Genomic DNA, 19170 nt, shown 5'->3' with positions numbered 1-19170 from the left:
TGGTGGTTGCACACTAGGATTTGAGTTTGAACCCAAGAAAACTTTTTCAGGAGAGGAAACTAGGGTTTACTAGGTAGAAGGTGGCAGAGCCCGCGTTTGAAAAAAGTCCATCTGACTTCAGAGCCTGCTGCTCTGAACCGCTCTCCTCCCAACCACGGGTGCATTCCATCACCTCCCTCATCCCATTGTTTGCCAATTTGTATTTCATTGACCTTCAACATACTCTCCGCTTTTCCTCTCTATCCTTACCGCCACTTCCCTGTTCACCTTGGCACCAGCCTCTCCCTGACGGCATATTTACTACTCACCATCTCCAGCGTTCTCCCAGAGCTCTTAGGCGCACGTCACTACTCTCCTCAAACACCTTCAGTGGCTCCCAATTTGCCTCCCACGATGGGGCCTAACTTTGGTTTAAGGACATTTAACTGGGAATTTGTCCCAGGCTTTTCCCCCATGCCAGCCCATTCTGAATCCATGGGACTGGGGTGTGGCTCCAGTACGTGCATTTTAGTAAGCCTCTCAGCTCTGATGCAGGTGGTCAGGGGCCATATCCTGAGAAAAAAGAACACATTGTTCAAGATGTTATTCCATGTCTTCCATGACCTAAGCTACATTAGCACTGTCATCTCCAACTAAGGCCCATGCACCATGCCTTCCAGAGACTTACCCCTCGTAAAGCATGATGGCCCTGCGTCTTCCTCTTCGTTCATGCTGTTTCCTTGGCTGGAATGTTCTCATCAATCCCAACCTTTCCTATCAAGCTGCTGCTCATTCTTGGAGGCCAAGTTCACAGGTCGCCTCCCTGAGGCACCCCCAGATAGGACCCTGTAGTCACACAGGGCTTGGCAACATCTTGGCAGTGGTCCTTTCTTCATGCTGTGCCATGTTCTAGCTGGGTGGTTGCATCAGTTTCTCCTGCTGGGTCACAAGCTTCTAGCAGTCCTCTTTATACCTCCCTGCATCTCATTTGGTATCCAGGAAATAGTATGTGTTCTCTAAATGTCTGGTGTCTTGAATTTAGGGGACAAGGCTTATGAAGATGGAAACATTGCTGGAAAATGTGCGGGGCCCAAAGTGAGTGCTGGAGAACAAGGTTCTAATTTTTCAGGTTAATTGTGCAGTGATAAATCAGCCAACTTCGAGGCACAAATTCAAACAAGGGGTGGGGGGAGTAAAGGAGGAATAAAAAAAGGAGGAAAAGAAAAAGACTTTACAGAAAAGAAATACCATTTATTCCACAGTTTACATGCATTACCTCGGATGACAAAGTGATTGAGAATGGAAGCTGTGGAGGTTGAATTTTGCTAGGTTCCAATCCGTGCTGCTTTAGTTAACTGTACCCATTTTAGAAAATTACTTAACCTCTCTGAGCCTCAGTTTTCTCATCTGTAAAATGGGGGCAATGGCAATACTACCTGTTGCATTGCTGTGAGGACTAAAAAGTAAATACATGTAAGGTGTGTGGAACCGTGCCTGACGTATATTAAATGCTCCCTAAATATTAGCTAGTATTGACCTTCATAAGCCTTTGGGAAGTCATTGTTATTATCCCTCTTTTACAAGAGAAACAGAGACTTAGAGAAAGTAAGCTACTTGCCCAAGGCCACACAGCAGGGCTAGATTTTGAGGCCGTATCTGGCTGACCCTGAAGCTTGTGGCCCTAATGGCCACATAGGAGAGAGACTTGGCAGGAAGAGCCCCTGCATGGAGGGTAATGACCACTCTCAAAGGCCCCACAGACAGTTCTGCCGTCTGACTCTCGCAGATGTCTCTGCCTCCTAACCTGCTTTCCCGTCTCCCTATTGGTCACTCCCCTTAGTGGATTTCCACACTCAGGGGAAGAATGACAAGCCCCGTAGTCCCCTCCCTGATGTGGAGTGGTCCTCTACCCTACCCCTCAGAGCTTCCCTGGCACAGAAGCCCCTTCCCCTCTCACAGCTGGCCTCCTTTCAATGAAAGCCACTCATGCCCACCTGTCCTTCCTGGAGCAACCACGGATGCTCCCTAATCATTCCTTCAGACCCTCCGTCTTTCACACGGATCTCCCTCTGCCACCCCAGCTCCCCCCACTATCCCTATCAATGCAGATGGGCCAGGGGCCTTAGCTCCTGCCCGCGGGAGCCATTGCACAGCCCATGGCAGTTTGAAGCGGAATCCCAGGATGAGGAGACCTTCCTCCCACCCCTGAATGGAGAAAATGTGCAGGAAGTCCTCATCAGCAAGGACCCAGGGGCAGGGGCGTGAAGTAGGCGCACTTGGTATAGGCTTTGCGGAAAGGGACAGAGCAGCCACACTCTGCAGTCACCTTTGACAAAAGAGCCTAAGAATCTGGGCCAGATCTTGAAGACAAAGACAAAGTATATGCCAGGCACCGTGCAAAGGGTTTTACATGAATGATCTCGTTTCATCTTCACCACATACTCTATCTTCATCCCCCCTTCACAGCTAAGGAAATTGAGGCTCAGAGAAGCTAAGGTGCTTGTCCAGGCGTGGCTTTAGAGCCATACTCATCAGAATCACCCGTTAACACACAGCTTCCTGGACTCCCCCCCGGAGCTTCTGATTCAGTAGGTCTCAGGCACTAGCATCAGCCGGAGAAGTTTAAGTATCCAAACCCTCAGGCTCCACGCCAGACCTTCTGAATCAGAATCCTTGTTCCAGCACGATCTCCAGATTACTCATGTACATTCAAGTTTGAGTCTGCACACACAGCCCTTGAACTCTGCTAAGACTGCCCAAAGAGAACTGCGGACAGGAGCAGCAGTCTCACTGTCACCTTCCGCTCCCAGCTTGCCGAGCAGCAGAAGGGCACCTGCCTCCCCAGTCTGCAAGCTGCAGCGCCCTTTGTCTGGTGCCCCCATGCAAGGCCCTGCCCACAATCTCCAAAATGTGGCCGCTCACAGTGTTTCTCCTGCTTGTTGCATCGCCAAACAGTAATCACTTCTCAGGGTTTAAATCAGTCAACCCTCCCCCAGGTTAAATTGCTTCTGAGTCTAAAACCTTTTTTTCCTTTTTAAACTACTCAGATAGATTGTAGAGCAGCCTTAGAAAGCAGAGTGCCTCACCCTGGGGAAAGGGGCTGTAGATGTGATGTGCACAGAGTGGGGGAGGTAATGAGATTTTAGACAAACCTTTTGTACTGGGAAACAAACCAGTCTTTAGAGAGGACATGGGCTGGGACAGTGACATAAAAGAGAGTGCTCCACACTCTCCTGTCTCTTTATACAGTCAGGAGCCACATAACGACATTTCAGTCAACAGTGGACCACGTATACGACGCTGGTCCCATAAGATTCGTACCATGCAGCCTAGGTGTGTAGGCTATACCATCCAGGTCTGGGTAAGTACACTCTGTTGTTCGCACAATGACGAAATCACCTAACTACTCATTTCGCAGAACATATCATTAGGTGACACATGACTATAATGCAATGATTTGGAACAATTTTCTCCTAATAACAATAATGACAATAAAATCTTATCTGTAGATTTCTTACCTATGGCTGGGCACTGTGTATAGCACTTTATATGCATTATCTCATTTTATCCTCTTAAAAATATTATGGGGGGGAGGCCAGCCCAGTGGCACAGCAGTTAAGTTTGCATGCTCTGCTTCAGCAGCCCAGGGTTTGCCAGTTCAGATCCTCAGTATGGACCTACACACTGCTTGTCAAGCCATGCTGTGGCAGGCGTCTCCCATATAAAGTAGAGGAAGATGGGCCTGGATGTTAGTTCAGGGCCAGTCTTCCTCAGCAAAAATAAGAGGAGGATTGACAGCAGATGTTAGCTGAGGGCTAATCTTCCTCAAAATATATATATATATATATATATATATATATATATTATGAGATAGGTAATCCAGAATTCCTGTCCCATTTTAAAGATAAAGATACCGAGGCTGAAAATAAAGTGTCCGTAGTCACACAGCTGGTAAAAATGAAGGGCAATTCAGGCTGTCTAACTCATAAGTCTACACTATGCCTGATACTGTTCTACTGCTGGGGGCACAGCAGAGAATAAACAGACCCTCTATGTCTTCAGGAAGCTTCCATGCTTGTGGATAATGGGACCCTGATGGTTGGAAAACTTGTCTTGATGCTTGAATCATAGTAAGAATGAAAAGCGATGTCAGTCTGAACTTGAGCTGCAAAAAAGCTAACTGTGTACTCTGAAGAATTTAAACATTCATTATGTAATTAATGCTCTTCAGTCCCACACACACACACAAACAGCCGTTTTTTTAAGAACAGCTTAAGCACTTATCGATTGAGAACTTTTTATAACTCTCAAAATGGAGGCGTCCCATATCTCTACAGGTATTTTAAATGAATTGAATTAATCATAGGCTTAAAAGTCTCTTGCGATCTTCGTTAACTTCCCTGGGTTTAATTAAAACATCTGTGCACTTTTAATTTATCGATTCATCCAACTCATATGTCATGTTTTTAACACACCCCAGCATGCTCTGCATCATTTTTAACCCGATTTCCACTTAACTAAAGCAATTAAATTCACCCCGGATTAATTAAAGCATCCATACTTTCGTGCTTAAGTCAGCGAGTGCTTCTTTCCCCACATGGCTCCTGAATGTCAGAGATCTGACACACCTGATGAGTTTTTTGTCCTTCTGGAAATTCTTCCCTGAATCACTTTCTTGCTTATTAATGTGCCGTTTGACAGAACGGAAATGAGGAAGTTGGTGCACCTGAACTTTGGCGCTCTGAGCCAGAGACTCAGCCCATGTCTGTCAGAGGTGTCCTCTGATCTCCTCTCTTCACAGGGGTCCTGCTGGATCTTGCGTCCCTCTGAGACCAACTAGAGAGTTTGAGTGTTCCAGGCAGGAAGGTGGGGGGCTGTTCATGTCAGAGGCAACCATTGTGATCAGACAGGCTGGCGATCTTTGCGTTTGTGCTTTCATGATGGCTCCTTAGCTCTGCTTTCCAAATTCCTGGCTCTTCCTACACAGACAGTCCTGTATTGCCCTGCCCATTTAATAGGGAGGGGAAACTGAGGCACCAAGGTCAACAGGCTTCTCAGTTGGGCACGGTGAGCCAGGGAGCTATTCAGACAGTGACAAATTATCCCCTGAAAGCTAGTTTGGATGCCTGCCCCCACCAACTGTGTTTGACAGAGCCCATGTCCCCTCAGCCATGGTAGCGTTGGAGTATCAGTCTTTTAGATGGTTTTCCTTTCTGTTTGATAAGCCAAAGATTATTTCTCATTATTATTTTTATCTATACTTATTTATTTCCTAATGAAGCTAAGAATCTCTTCATACTTTTATTGGCATTCATATTTATATTTATATGTCCTTTGCTCAGGCTTTCATTCATTTGTCTCTTTTTATTGATTTGTAAGAACTCTGTGTATTTCAGATATCAAGCTTTTTTGGTAAAATATGTTAAAAAAATATTTCTTCTCAGTGTTGTTCATCCCTCCATTTTATTTAGGGTGTTCTTTGTCATATAGAAGATTTCAATTTTATGTGATCCAATCTGATCTTTCTTCTTTTCCTTCTTGGTTTCTGGAATTTATGTCTTCCTTACATATCTCCCTCCTAAGAAAATAAAATAAGTCATCAATATTTTTTCTAATACTTTCATAGGGCTGTTTTCCTGTTTGGATCATTAATCTACAAATTTATTTGTGAATACAGTGTAGGGTAGAGGTCAAACTTTCTTGTCTACCAAATGGATCGCCAATTGCAGGGACCTAGGGAGAAGTGATACTCACTTTCCTGACGCTGTTCTGCTCAGCCCCAAGCTAAGCCCACAGTCTCGAAAGACAATGGGACATCAGTTTTGGTTTCAAGGACACTGAACTGTGTGTGCCTCGCCTCCGTGACCCAAATATTATATCAACAATTGCTTCAGGAGGATTGAGGCATCTTCATTTCTCCATCCCTTTTTCCCTACCACCTAACCCAGCTGCTAGCACAGATTAGCTTATTCGTAAGCGTTTATTGACTAACTGGGATATAAGGCGACCAGCTGTGAGTACTATTTTGACAATTTACCCAGAGTACTAGGTTCAAGCATTCTCAAGTCTCTTTTCCAAAGGCGTTTTCAATCAGATTTGAGATCATTTTTAAAAGATACATTATTTGAAATCCCCTTGGCACATGTAGGCTAGCCCACAAAGGACTTGGCAGGATGCAGGCATTTTCCGTCTGTCTGTCTGTGTGACTGAGCCTCTTCAACCATCGCTACCTTTTCTCCACGTGTTCTCTCTACTGCAAGCTCCCAGTGGATGAGACTTGTTGTACTTAAAACAGCAGACACGGGGGGCTTGTCGTATTACTTCCCACCGAGTAAATAACACTGATAATTCATCTCATTCCTTACAGAGAACTATAGGGGGAGGAAAAAAAAAAAACTCCAGCTTGATCATTAAAATGAGCTTTACACCATTTAGGTGAATCTAAATTGTGTCATTTTTTTGTCGTCAGCCTGTTAACTTGTCAGTCGTTAGTGGCAGTGGTAATTTATTTTTCTTCTACGCGAGTCTTAGAGCTTCCATTTGCTAGATTTAGTAAAACAGGAATAGTCACTTTGTACAAACATTTTAGTTAATTTTAAATAGAAGCTTGAATGCACAATGTTCTGCTCCTGTAAGTCTTAGGAAGAGGAGAGAGAGACAGGGGCATAAAACAGTCCACACGTGATTCCAGAACTCCCTCGCACCCACAACCAGAGAAGAACGGGGGAAGAAAAAGAGGAGGTCTTGCCATTAGCATTATCTGATACTCTTCTGGTGGTGGTGGTGGTGGTGTGTCCATTTGAGACCCACTGCATTTTTAATTTTGTTAACCCCTGAATCTCCCAGTTTGGAGATTCGGTTTGGAATTTCATGAGGGAACATCTGTTCATTGCAAACCAGGTATCAGCTACTGTTTTGAGTCCTTGCACACATTATCACACTTAGTGTTCCCATCAGCTCTGAGAGACCATTTTTTGAAGGGGAAATTGGGTCTCGGAGAAGTGCAGTAATCTTGCCAAAATCCTACAGCTGGTAAGTGATGGGCCAGGTTTTGAACCCAGGTCTTTCTGGCACCAAAACCCTTGCTCTTCCCACTTCTATTTGATATTACATCCAGGTAGGGTGTAGAGTCAAAATTGTGTGTCCTATAGTGTGTGTATCATTAAAAAAAGTCATGTAGATTTAGTGATAGTAAAAAATATCAGAAGAGTGATTAATACAGGAAGTCCCCACGTCACATCCAACCTCTCAAATGAGGATCAGGCTGAGCCTTACATACTGAGATGCTCTGGGTTGAGTCATGTCTGAGACTGAGTCAGTTTCCCTGAGGGGAAGTGTTCTCCCTGCAGGTCAGCCCAGAGACCACTGGAGGGTGCTCATCTGGCATTTGCAATCTCTTTGCCCCAATGGCAAATGGATTACTAGAGAGCTTCACTCTAACCTGCCTCCCACTTTTTTATGTGACATCAGCCAAACCATCGAGTGCCCTGCTTTCCAGAGAACGTCATAGTGTTTTGCATTTTTTACCACACTCCCAGTGAGCATACAGCAAACATATTGAAGGAAGGCTGCATTTAGAATGTGGAGAACTCTCTGACCTGACTATTCTCCTTTTTTTTTTTTTGCTAAGTAATTTAAGTAGGTCACACTTTAAATTTGATTTCCTAGGCACTTGGTTTTAAATAAGATCTATTCTTACCTTCTAGACACTCCTATTTTTTTTCCCACCACTTTGAGGTGATGCAGAAGAGAAACGGTTTCAATATGAATAAAGAAAATAATCCTAATTGTATTTTATCAATTGATAAAGACAGTAATTATTTGCTCCTTACTTTCTACTCTCTTCCACCTTTTGGGAGGAAGGAGAGTGCAATGGGAGCCCACTGGTGGTGATTTGATGGAGCTTTCTCTGCCATCCATGACAGCTTGTCCCATATATAACCTTCAGGTCAGAAACAGCCCTGGGAAGTTCCTCTCACTAGATATGTGTAGCCACACTTCTCACTGTCTCCCTATTTCAGTGTGCAAGGGTGGAAGTGGGTAAGAAGTGATGCAAATTCTAGTCTTTCCACCAGGAATTATCTTCAATATCACCTCGATCAGAAATGGCAAGTGAGTTTTCTCTTGAATGCCGACTCTGCCTGCTTGCAAGTCTCAGCCAGGGCACTGAATTGAAGGTGTGGAGGCTCTTTCCAGGCTCAGGGGGACAACATGCCATGATCAATTAATGATCTCTTCGGAGGTGCAGGAAGGAAGACTAGTAGTTCATGTGCACACATTTGCCATCCCTGACCTGGCGCTTAGCACAAGTCTCATGGGGAACTGACATGGGACAGATTGACTTCAAAGCCCTCTCAAAACTTCGAGAAAGCCCATTAGTTCTCACGCTAGTTCTTATTTCCACAGTCCCTAATTTGAATCTTGGGGATCCTGAGTTCAAAGCTCTGTCCTCTACTCTCTCTTAGACAATCAGCATGAGTAGCAACTCTATATGGATCTCTGCTTCAATATCCTGGAAATAGAAAGATGCTCCTTACATTTAGAGAGAACTCATCTAAATTTAATATGTAGCTTCGATGTTCTCACTTTTGAACTTTCTTCTCCTCTGGTAGATTCATGAGGATAAGAATTCTCCTTGGAATTGTATGTGTCCCCAGTAGTTTTACGCTGATACGATTGTAAGGCATGTTTGTGGGGAACAGCCCCTCAATTATATGTGGAGATCTTTTTGTTTCAGGTCAGTTTACAATTAGAGTAAAACATGCACTTCCCCAGAAAAAGGCATTGCATGTGCAACATGAGGTCCACTCCAGACGTTGTTCTTTCCGCATCTTTCATAGATAGCTGTTTGGAGCTTGCCCATACCCCCACCACATCGGAATCCCTGAATATCAGGAACATAGGAGAAGTATTCACTTACGCCAACATTGGTAAATGCAGCACTGGAAGGAAAGCAACAATGATATACATGGTCCTGTCCTTGAGCAGTTTACTACCCGTGTCTTTGGAAAATTAGACAATCAGAGAAGGAAAGTTAATTACCTTGTAAAAACTGAATAGAAACATGATGAGCGGGGATTGGTAAGGTGGGGTGGGGCCATTGACTAGGGAGTGATCCAATAGATATGTAACCACTTCGTGGGACGGGGAGACCATTTGGGTTGTACGCACACGTGCACGTGGAACCTGTGCCTTCTAAATCGCAGGTAAACCAGAAGTCGGTGAAGCATCTCTGTTGATCATTTCTGAAGGTCTCTGAATGCCAGTTCCATAGCCTGGAGCCATATCCTCATTTTAGGCCCACCTTAGAAGCCAGGTTGGAAATTTAGGTTCTTTACAAACGGATTCTGGAGTGAAAACTCCAGAGCCTGAAGGCAACCACTGAAGTCCCACTCTTGATGATCTCTAAGAGGGCAGAATTGGGACAATTGAGGCCAAACTGGTGAAAACTATTGGTAATCTCATACCAGATATCCCCACTGATTTTCAGCCTTCTTCCTGTCAAGAGATGCAAGAGAGTCCCAGCTGAGACACCAGCTGCTAGAGATTTCATGTCTTCGGCCTGCCCTCCTGCTTCCTGCTTTTTTTTAATAGAGCAGGCATATTTAATCTTTCTACTTTATTACACAACTTATGCTTTGGGGTAGGCAGAATTATTTCTTTGTGGTCTAAATAGGGAAACTGAGGCACTGAGAGATTAAGTTTCTCAACTATGGCCCATCCCTCTCCCTTTTTAATGAACATAAACTCATTAGAAACAGGAGTCAACTAATCTGAGGGTAAAATAGTGAGAAAATGTGTTGTGATCCCCAATACCAACAGTGACAACAACATGCAAGTCCAGGTAGCTTGACTAAGGGCACAGCTTAGGGGTGGACCAACCTGTTTTCCAGTGGGGCTCCCACACCTGTGAACTTTGTGACTTCGGCAAAGTAATTTCACCAGTCTGAGCCTCATCTGTAAAATGGGGTCATGATTCTAGCCTCCACCTCATTGAGTGATTATGATGATGAAGTAATAAATTGCACATAAAGCATCCTGTGCCATGCCAGGCACATAATAAGCATTCAATTGGTGGTAACTGCTGTTATTAGCAACATTTTCATTGCTGTAGTTAATGTTTGTTTGAAAATGGCTCTACACCTCCATGGCTGAAGTCTCTAGCCTAGAACATTGCAAGCAAAGCTGAAACGCCAGGCAGGCTCTGTCTCCTTAGAGTGACACAGCCCTTCTGAGACTGGCGCTCCTGACCTGGTGCTCTGTCTCTGGTTTTTGCAGCTGCCTGCCCGGTCCTATGCAGCGGGAATGGACAGTACTCTAAAGGGACATGCCAGTGCTACAGCGGCTGGAAAGGCGCCGAGTGTGATGTGCCCATGAATCAGTGCATCGATCCTTCCTGCGGGGGCCACGGCTCCTGCATTGATGGCAACTGTGTCTGTTCCGCTGGCTACAAAGGCGAGCACTGTGAGGAAGGTAAGCGCCTCTGCGGGGCCAGGAGGGGCAGCGGTGGAGGCAGGAGGCTTTGCAGGCACAGATCTTCTAGAGCTTTGCTAATGAGCCCAGTCGTCCGCTCCTCCACATTTTGCAAAGGAAACTTCAACATTTTGCACAGAAAACTTCAAACCCCTTGGCTTTGATGGACTTCTTAAGCTGTAGAAAACAGAAGGCTGGTGGAGTGGCTCTGGAAGGAAGGTTTTGTTTTACCCTTCCTTATGGAAATTAGCTCCTTTTCTCTTTCTCCTTTGTTTTTCTCTTTCAATGCTCCCTCTGCCTTTGTCTGGCTGGCTGGCCTCACTTTCCCCTCCACCTCCCCCACCCCTCCTTGGTGCTCCTGCTTTTCCTTTTTCTTTCTTCCCCTTCCCCTTTCTTCCCTCCTGCTTTATTTAAAGTCCTCTGACTTGGAAATTACTAAAGCTATCCAGAAAAAAGAAACAAGAATCCTTAATCCCCCTGTCTTCCCCAAAGCTGTTTTTTCTCTCTTCCTGGTAATCTAAGGCCCATGTATGTCTGTGTAAATATTTCAGCAACAATTAATATCAATAGAGAGGAGTCAGGCTTGAAAGACTGTAGGTATCCATGTCTCTTAGCGACACCACGTAGGGCAAATTTTCATGGTTACCTACAATCCCACAGAATTAGAGGAGAGTGAGTGTGCTGCAAGTGGGCTGGGATTTGATGAATCCAGAGGGCTCACTATAGCACGCACTGAAGTGGCCTCCAGCACGCATGGGTAAAAGTCAGGGGGTGTAAGAAACTGAATCCAATCTGATAAAACATGATCAGAGATTAGGTTTGGAGATTAGGAGAGGGGGGCATGGGGAAGGAAGTACAGGAATAGGGAGAAAGGCTCGGAAACCAGCTCTAACTAGTCCTAGTCACTCTGGTTAGTTCTTTCAGAAGAGAAATTACCAAAGTGTTGGGACCAAGTTGTGGTACCTATAAGGCAAGGGAACTCAGCCAAGCTGCCTGTCAGCCTTTCCCCTCTGTATTTGCCCTTCCAGGTATCTCATTGCCCATCTATTGTTTCTCCTCACATAAAGAATCAACCCCAGTTGGTAGGAAGGTAAGAACAGAGGTCTTCTCAGCCTCTGGCCTGCTCCCCAACCTTTGAGTTGGCTCAGTTATTGTCTTGCAGATGAGCACCTTTTCTCTAAGACCATTTCCCAGTGAAACTTCCCCATTCAACTCCAAAAGCCCTTTTCCCTCCCATGTTCCTAGTGGGAAAATAACTGTCAAGTCACCCAAAAAGCTAAGGGAAAAAGCGAAGCCCACTGCGTAGTCCGTGTGAGACAGCTTGAGATGACCGCTGAGGATGTCCCCATAGAAAAGATCGCGTTGTGTGCCATATGCCTGTGTTCTCGCTCAGCTTTTCACTGCCAAAATGATAAGGAGGGAACTTAGGTACAATAAAGTTCTCAGATGCTAGTGGTTCTGTTCTCCCATTTCATTAACTTACGGATCTCTTAGGTTCTATGCAAAATAACCAGTCGTTACAGCCCTCACCACAAAGCAATGACAGTGGCTTATCCTTAGATACACACACAAAAGCTCCTGTTCTGAAATCTCCCATTTCGTAGTTTTTAGAACTATGGCTACCAAGAGTCAGCTTCCATGACATTATTCTTCTAAGATTTTCCAATATATCAGTGTTAATGCCCTTTATGGGGCTCAGAAGTCTGACCTCCAGATCATCACTTGCTCCACTGTATATGTATTTTTTCCTCTATTATAAAAAGTAGCCTCCTTCCATATGCATCATAAAAGCAAACTGGTAGTCTGGATGGAGGAAATACTGATTTAATAACCCTGCTTGAAAGGTTAAAGTTCTTAAAGATAAATGGATTGCAGGAGGCAAAGCTGCATTCACTGAAAACATGGGAGAGGCCAATAATACGACAAGAAAGGTTAAAACGACCTTTTGCATACATCATTTGGAGAGTGCTAGAGCAATGACATTGCCCAACTTAGAATTTTTTCCCTCCAGTAAAGATTGTGCATATGGGTATGAGTGGAATTTCAAGTGATTTCTCGACTTTCTTACTCTCCCAACTCATCTGATTTAAATGTTCAGAAGGAATTAAGCATCCAAAAAGACAAGGAAGCCACGTGGATCATTATGAAAGGATGAAATCTCCTCTATTGATTTCTGCTACCCAAAAAGAGGGAACCGAGGTGATTCATATGCTGTTTGCAAAAGCATACGGAATCAGAAAGTCTGGATCAGCACTTTTCCTTCCATTTAGCTTTTTTATTTCTGATATTCATCATAGTCATAACATTCAAACAATTCACCTGAAATGGCCATGGCAACGAAATCAATAGTTGCCATCCTCCATTTTTGCTGCATAAACATTGTTGTACTATTAACAAATTTGCACAAGAAAATGAAAGGACGTATTCGTGAGGTTTCATTCAATGATGTCTGGGGAGGGGGAAGATGATGAGAGAGATTGACATATTAGTTGTCAGCCATGTTTTCATGTCAGTTTCATGGGTGAGTCATTTTTCAATGACATTTAACTTCATAAATGTAATTCATGGTTCTTCAGGGGTTTATAGTACATATTGTTTGTAAAACTCCTTGACCTCCTTTTTTATCCTTAGGGATAGAAATTGCATTCACAACCTTTTTTTGTCAAACCTACAGGGGGCCCAAGACTAAATGAGTTCTAATGATTTCAGCTGCCATGGGCCTGGTGTTGTCAGGCACATGGTACTTAGCTGGTAAAGGCCACTGTCCCCCTTTTAAATATAACACTGTTTCTATTTATAAAGTTTCGTAAAATGCCATAGTCTCTCCTGCCTGCTAAAGACTCTAAGGACTTGGCCACGAGACCATCTTATGAAATTGGAACCAAATTTAAAATTCATAGTGAAACTGCTCTTCTTAAAGTCTGAATTTAGTTATTCCATCCGCTGCGGTAATTATATAGCACAGAGGGCATATTTACTGGTATCACTGACCAGAGAAAGGGTTAGCTCATATTTTCAGATACAATAAATGGTTCTTTTGATGACATTCCGGTCCTGGGCTAATAAATCTCAGTAGATTTTTCCTCCTCCCTTCATACTATCATTTAAGATAGAGAAGAGAAAGCTAATCTATTTAGAAGACAAATGCCATGTTCCTTTTTTTTTTTGTATATTGCTTTTTATTTCATCCTTTTAAGAAAAAGATTATGATACCGTTTTTTAATTTTTTGAAAGCTCCTAGCTGTTGGCCCCTCACCAAACGTTTTAAATGGCTAATTATAGATGAGAGTAATTTTTGAGGCGCATAGCACACGACATATTTTTGTGTATATTTTGATTTTGCTATATTAGAAATGAGGACAGAGTAAAAAACTAGAACTTCAGGATTTTCTTTTATTAGAAGAATATGGACAAGATTGATTCTGAATGAATTAGTTTATATTTTGCAGATCCCAAATTGCACAGCGTTCTTCCCAAAAGCAAGAAGTTGTTAGCACTGTTTCTCTCTCTCGTCAGTCTTTCACACTGGAAATTTGTCCCATTAATGACAAATGCTCTCAGCTAAGTCTGTCATTACATTCTTCTTGAACACCTACTGCATTCCCTTCACTGTGCTAATCGTGAGCCACCAAAGGCGTTACACAACCTCTTTGCAAATATCTTCTATGTGTTTGAACCTTCAGTTCATTTACATCCAGATGTGCTCACCATCCTAAATGGAGCAAACCTGAAGGTATCAGAAAGGCTTCATCGCATCAGAAGTTACGGTCCCCAAGACAATGAGTTCAACATTAAAGTGATTGTAACTAAAGCAAGTAACATCTTCAAAAACATCTCCGACTAATAATAATTCAGCAAAATTCTCCTTTCTGAGAGTGTATTTCTGATTTGAAAAGAAAAAAGTCAACGGCAGCTTCTGTTTCCCCATGGTTCAAATAGCTTTATAAAGATATTCTATAAAGAATATCTTCCTGAGAATATCCGAATGGGATCCTGAGAAACATCTCTTAACACTGAAAATTCTTATTTTTGCCTCAAGGGAGAGATGCTGTTTGAAACTTCATGGAATATTGTGATTTCTAATAAATCCAAATTCCTCTAGTCTCATGTCCCCCAGAACTAAATATATTGTGGCAGGGAAAATCTAAATAATGTCATATTTAGAGCCAATGTCTCAATTTTGAAAGATACCATTATTTTGTGTCCCATAAGAAAGAAAAAGTAAGATACTACACTACACAAAGCTGGGACCCCAAGGAATTACCATCTCAGTATCATGCTAAACTATTTAGAGGCCAAAAATCTTGCATATTTCAATCTTGGCATTGGACAAGGAGAGAAACCAAAATGTTCTCCGAGAATTTGAACTACAAGATGGCACGTATACACACGAGGGACTGAATTACACTATCAATGTGATCCAAAAATCCTCAAGAAAAGAATTTGAAGTGGTCTCAAGCTGGCTGTGCCCCCAGACAATGGCAGAAGCAAACGCTTTAAGCTAGGCCAACAGGCCTGATTTCTAAGCTGTTAAAATGGGGGAAACGTATGTCTTAGTCAAATAAGTTGATAAGACCTCCTTATTTCTCTCATCCGCAAGGCAACATCAGAGCCCTCTGCAAGACTACCATTCTCCATTCAAACCCCACAGAGTGCAGAGTCTTCTTCTCCAAGTGCCATTGCCTCATTCTCTGGAAATATCTAAGGAACTGGTCTTCCTCTAAAAAGCCCTGTTAATCATCCCCTTGGCTGTCTGGATGTCCAAAGACTGGGGTCACATTCTCACGCAAAGTCTTTTCCTCAAGAACTGGCCTATGTAACTCATTCCTCTCCTCCCTTTGAGTTGATTCTAGAGTAATAATCTTCAAGTTAACCCCTGGATATATATCCCCTCTGATTATTAAGATGGCCAAACAATCAGACCATAAACTTGGCAAGAACAACAATGGCCAGAATCTGACCATGACTCATCCAATCGACTGTCTGCTGGAAGGTTAATGCCACAGCCAAAGAGACTCACCTATCCAGTCCACTCATGATTACCTGTGGAAAGGTTACCCCCTGTGGATCATTTCCACATCCAACTTCACCTCTTCTATCCTGCACATTTACTAACTCCTTCAGTAGATGTATGTTGAGAGAATGAAAATTAATTTTAGACTTAGGAAAGTGACTCATTTATGAGTCTCATCGTTTTGGGTTTTTTTTTTTTTAATCTTTTGTTACCTTCCGAAGTCAAGTATTAGTGAAGTGAGAATGAGTCTCTTTACTTTTCTGTCTGATAGTGAGGGGTAATTGGGTTTGGCAATACTCATAGAGACATCATCAGTATTCATATTCCAGTCTCAGAGCTCTGATATGGTTTAATTAAGGTACTAATGTTTATAAGTACAGGGTTCTCAAGGTTGAAAGACACACCTCTGTGTCTGATTCTTCCCAATTCTGCTTGAGAAATCTCCTCTTTTCTCTTGCATTCTCTTCAAGTCTGAGATTTGGTGGTTTGATAAGAAGTCTTTAATTCTTTGCAGGTGTTCTTCAAGGGACCACATAGGTATGACCTTGTCCGCTCCATTTGCTTGCAAGTGAATAGGAATTGGTGAATCACTGGTCAGTTCAGCTGTAAGTTAATGTCTCGTGGCCCAGCCCCCAAGAGTGATCAATACTTCTCCTCTTTGCTTTTTTCAGTTGATTGCTTGGATCCTACCTGTTCCAGCCATGGGGTCTGTGTCAATGGAGAATGCCTTTGCAGCCCTGGCTGGGGGGGTCTAAACTGTGAGCTGGCAAGGGTCCAGTGCCCAGACCAGTGCAGTGGGCATGGCACATACCTCCCGGACACGGGCCTCTGCAGCTGCGATCCCAACTGGATGGGTCCCGACTGCTCCGTTGGTAAGCCAAGAGGTTTTCTCCTCACTTTCCCCAACACTCGTGCCTTCTGTTCCTTCCATGAGCCCAAATGGATGGGAATCTACTCATCACACTTAGCTTGGGATAAAGAGACCGGTCAGTTGCGTAGTGCCTCTCTTACTCTCTTCTCCTCAGTTGTGAAGTCTGTGATCCTTGAGAAACAAAAAAACACCACATAGGTTCTCGTGCCTTGTTGGTTCCATCACCGCAAATGGATGAGGAGCCCAGAAGGGATGCTTCCATTTGCATTATGGGTTTTCTTATGTATACTCCCTAAAGGTACCAGAAAACAAAACAGAGCGATTAAGTCCTAGACAAACTGAATGGAATGTCCTATCAAACAGAAAAGAGTCTCCCTCAGGCTGCCGTGTGAACATGTTATAAAGCTCTGCAGTACTCTAGTGACAGGAAAATAATGAATCTGCGCTGTACACTTTATTTTCCTAAAATTAAGAGTATGTGTCTTACCTCCTGAGTGACCTTAAAATAGAAGAGTTCAACAGTTCAAGCCAGTCCCAACCTTCCAGAGCATGGTGCTGTTCGCACTGACACACAAGTGCCTATCTAAGCAAGCGATCATCATTCCGCCCCCTTCCTCTGGGTAGTGAGACAGCTGTCAGATTGCCATGGCAATCAGGAAGGGAATATATGTGAAGCTTTGCCTACAATGGGAAAGAAATGAATATTTCATTTCAAAAAAGAAAAAAAGAAGAGTCAGTTAAAATGGGCTATTTTGGGATGTCTTCTCAGCCCGCTCGACTCTGGCTTCAACTCTGATGCTGGTGTCCAGGCCAAACTCTGCAGAGGGCGGAGGGAGGGGGAGCCCTAGAGACAAGGCCCCACTGTGCTGCTGACATGCTGTGTGACTTTGAGCGAGTCACTGACCCACCTGGTCTGGTTTCTCCTCCCCTGGCGTGACAAGCCGGGTCTCCCTCAATAGTCTGTTGTAAGGATGAATGTCTGGCACGTGCTTGTCCTCGAGTGAGAGGTCTGGAACGCCAGAGAGTGCATATCTGTCTGTCTGTCTCCTCCCCAACCACAAAAGACTTTGAGCTCCTTTGAGAAAGAGGCTGTGTAAATGCAGCACAGTTACAGCGGTCATCATTGCCACCAAGGTGCTGATCTGGGTAACGAGTTGGTCTCCAAGGGGGAAAAATCCCAGCTGGCTAGGGAGTCAGGATCCACAGATATCTTTTCATGTGGGTACCTCCCGGGTAGCTTTGCCAAACCAGATGGCCACTATCTGACCTCCTCCTGGGATGGTCTCAAGCTCTAGAACATTGGTTCTCACGCGCTAGTGCACATCGAAACCCCCTGGAGGACTTTTAAAGCCAAATTGCTGAGCCCCACTCTCAGAATTCCTAGTTCAGGAGGTCCAACCAAGGCACAAGAATTTGCATTTCTAACAAGTTCCTAGGTGATGGTAATGCTGCTGGTCCTGGGATCCCGCCGTGAGAATCACTGCTCTAGAAAATACTCAACAATGAATTAATACCCAGCCAGTGGAGAGACAGGCCTCCCAAGATGATATACCTGCTGGGCCTTGGGGCCCGCTCCAGGGACCTGGGCCATGCGTGTGGTCTGGCCTCCAGTGAAGGGTTTCTCCAGCTGTGGTGTTGAGCTGTAATCATTGTTTTTCTTCCAGAAGTGTGTTCAGTAGACTGTGGCACTCATGGCGTCTGCATCGGGGGAGCCTGCCGCTGTGAAGAGGGTTGGACAGGCGCAGCTTGTGACCAGCGCGTGTGCCACCCCCGCTGCATTGAGCACGGGACCTGTAAAGATGGCAAATGTGAATGCCGAGAGGGCTGGAATGGTGAACACTGCACCATTGGTAGGCAAACGGCAGGCACCGAAACAGGCACATATTGCTTTATTTTCATAAATCGTAGATCTATAGTGATGGTCGTGCACTGCAACTGGCTGTTCCCTCAGGGACACGAGTGCTCTCCAACATTCCTGCTGCCTCTACAAATCTCCGAGGGGATAGGGAAGGGAAAAGCAAGGTCCCAAATTGGAAAAGGCTTTCCCTTCTTTCCAGAGGTCCACACTGGGAGGAAAGCGACTGGACCAGATAAGAAAATCCATCCAAATTTCTGATCTTGGGGAGGGAGAAATGCACATGCATGGGAAATTGTCAGGGCTTGGAAGTTTCAAGCACCCAAATGACTATGGTCTGCAAGTTTCCCTTTTTTGAATACTCTCCCAGCTGGCTGGATCACTGGATCCCTGTTTGCTGGCAACAATTGAACTCACTTATCTAGACCAGCTTAGATGTAAGCAGGACTCCCAGGTTTCCTGGGTAGCCAGGTACCACTGTAGTAGGTCGAGAGTCCTCTTTCTGTCCCAAGACAAGGCTTTGTCCTTGGGCTCCCAACCCTCCCCATCGCAACAACAATCGTTACATGTGTCCTCCTCTGGTCCCATTTCATTCTCACTCAGCCACCTCTTTATAGAAGCTTCTTGACCAAGAATGTTTCTTAAAAGGTCATTTTCTTTGTTGAGAAGTAATAGTTCTCAAGTTTCTTCGGTTTTGTTTGTTTTTTGTCATTATTGTGGTTTGGGGTAGGACGATGCCATATTGAATGTATCCAATTATCCCTTTACTTGAGGAAATGGGAGCCAATGCTCTCTGGTTTCCCACATCTCTCAGGCAGTTGGAATTACCAAGTTGTCAACTTGAGCATCATTTTACCTCCAGTCTTTGCGTTTGTTGTTTAATTAAGGCAAGTCTAGGATTGGATTCATTTCATGCCAAGCTGGCTAATCTAATTGCTTGCGTGGAAACCCTCAGAGAAGTTTCCAACCAAACTCCTG

At 44.1% G+C, this 19170-nt stretch overlaps 1 protein-coding gene across 29 annotated transcripts in view; it reads left to right on the top strand.

Annotated features, from left to right (window-relative positions):
• Nucleotides 1-19170, top strand: part of TENM2 (teneurin transmembrane protein 2) — a 3416041-nt gene that overhangs the window by 3264568 nt on the left and 132303 nt on the right. For 14 of the 29 annotated variants that reach the window (XM_070232931.1, XM_070232934.1, XM_070232929.1 and 11 more), the window contains 3 exons: nt 10258-10452; nt 16138-16338; nt 18002-18214. In XM_070232931.1, the coding sequence (XP_070089032.1) occupies nt 10258-10452; nt 16138-16338; nt 18002-18214 (609 nt within the window). The remainder of the gene's footprint in view (nt 1-10257; nt 10453-16137; nt 16339-18001; nt 18215-19170) is intronic. The other 15 variants (XM_070232936.1, XM_070232935.1, XM_023617274.2 and 12 more) reach the window with 2 other exon arrangements.

Source organism: Equus caballus, chromosome 14 (genome assembly GCF_041296265.1).
Source record: "Equus caballus isolate H_3958 breed thoroughbred chromosome 14, TB-T2T, whole genome shotgun sequence".
Classification (NCBI taxonomy): Eukaryota; Metazoa; Chordata; class Mammalia; order Perissodactyla; family Equidae; genus Equus; species Equus caballus.
This window is presented reverse-complemented; position numbering and strand designations above follow the sequence as displayed.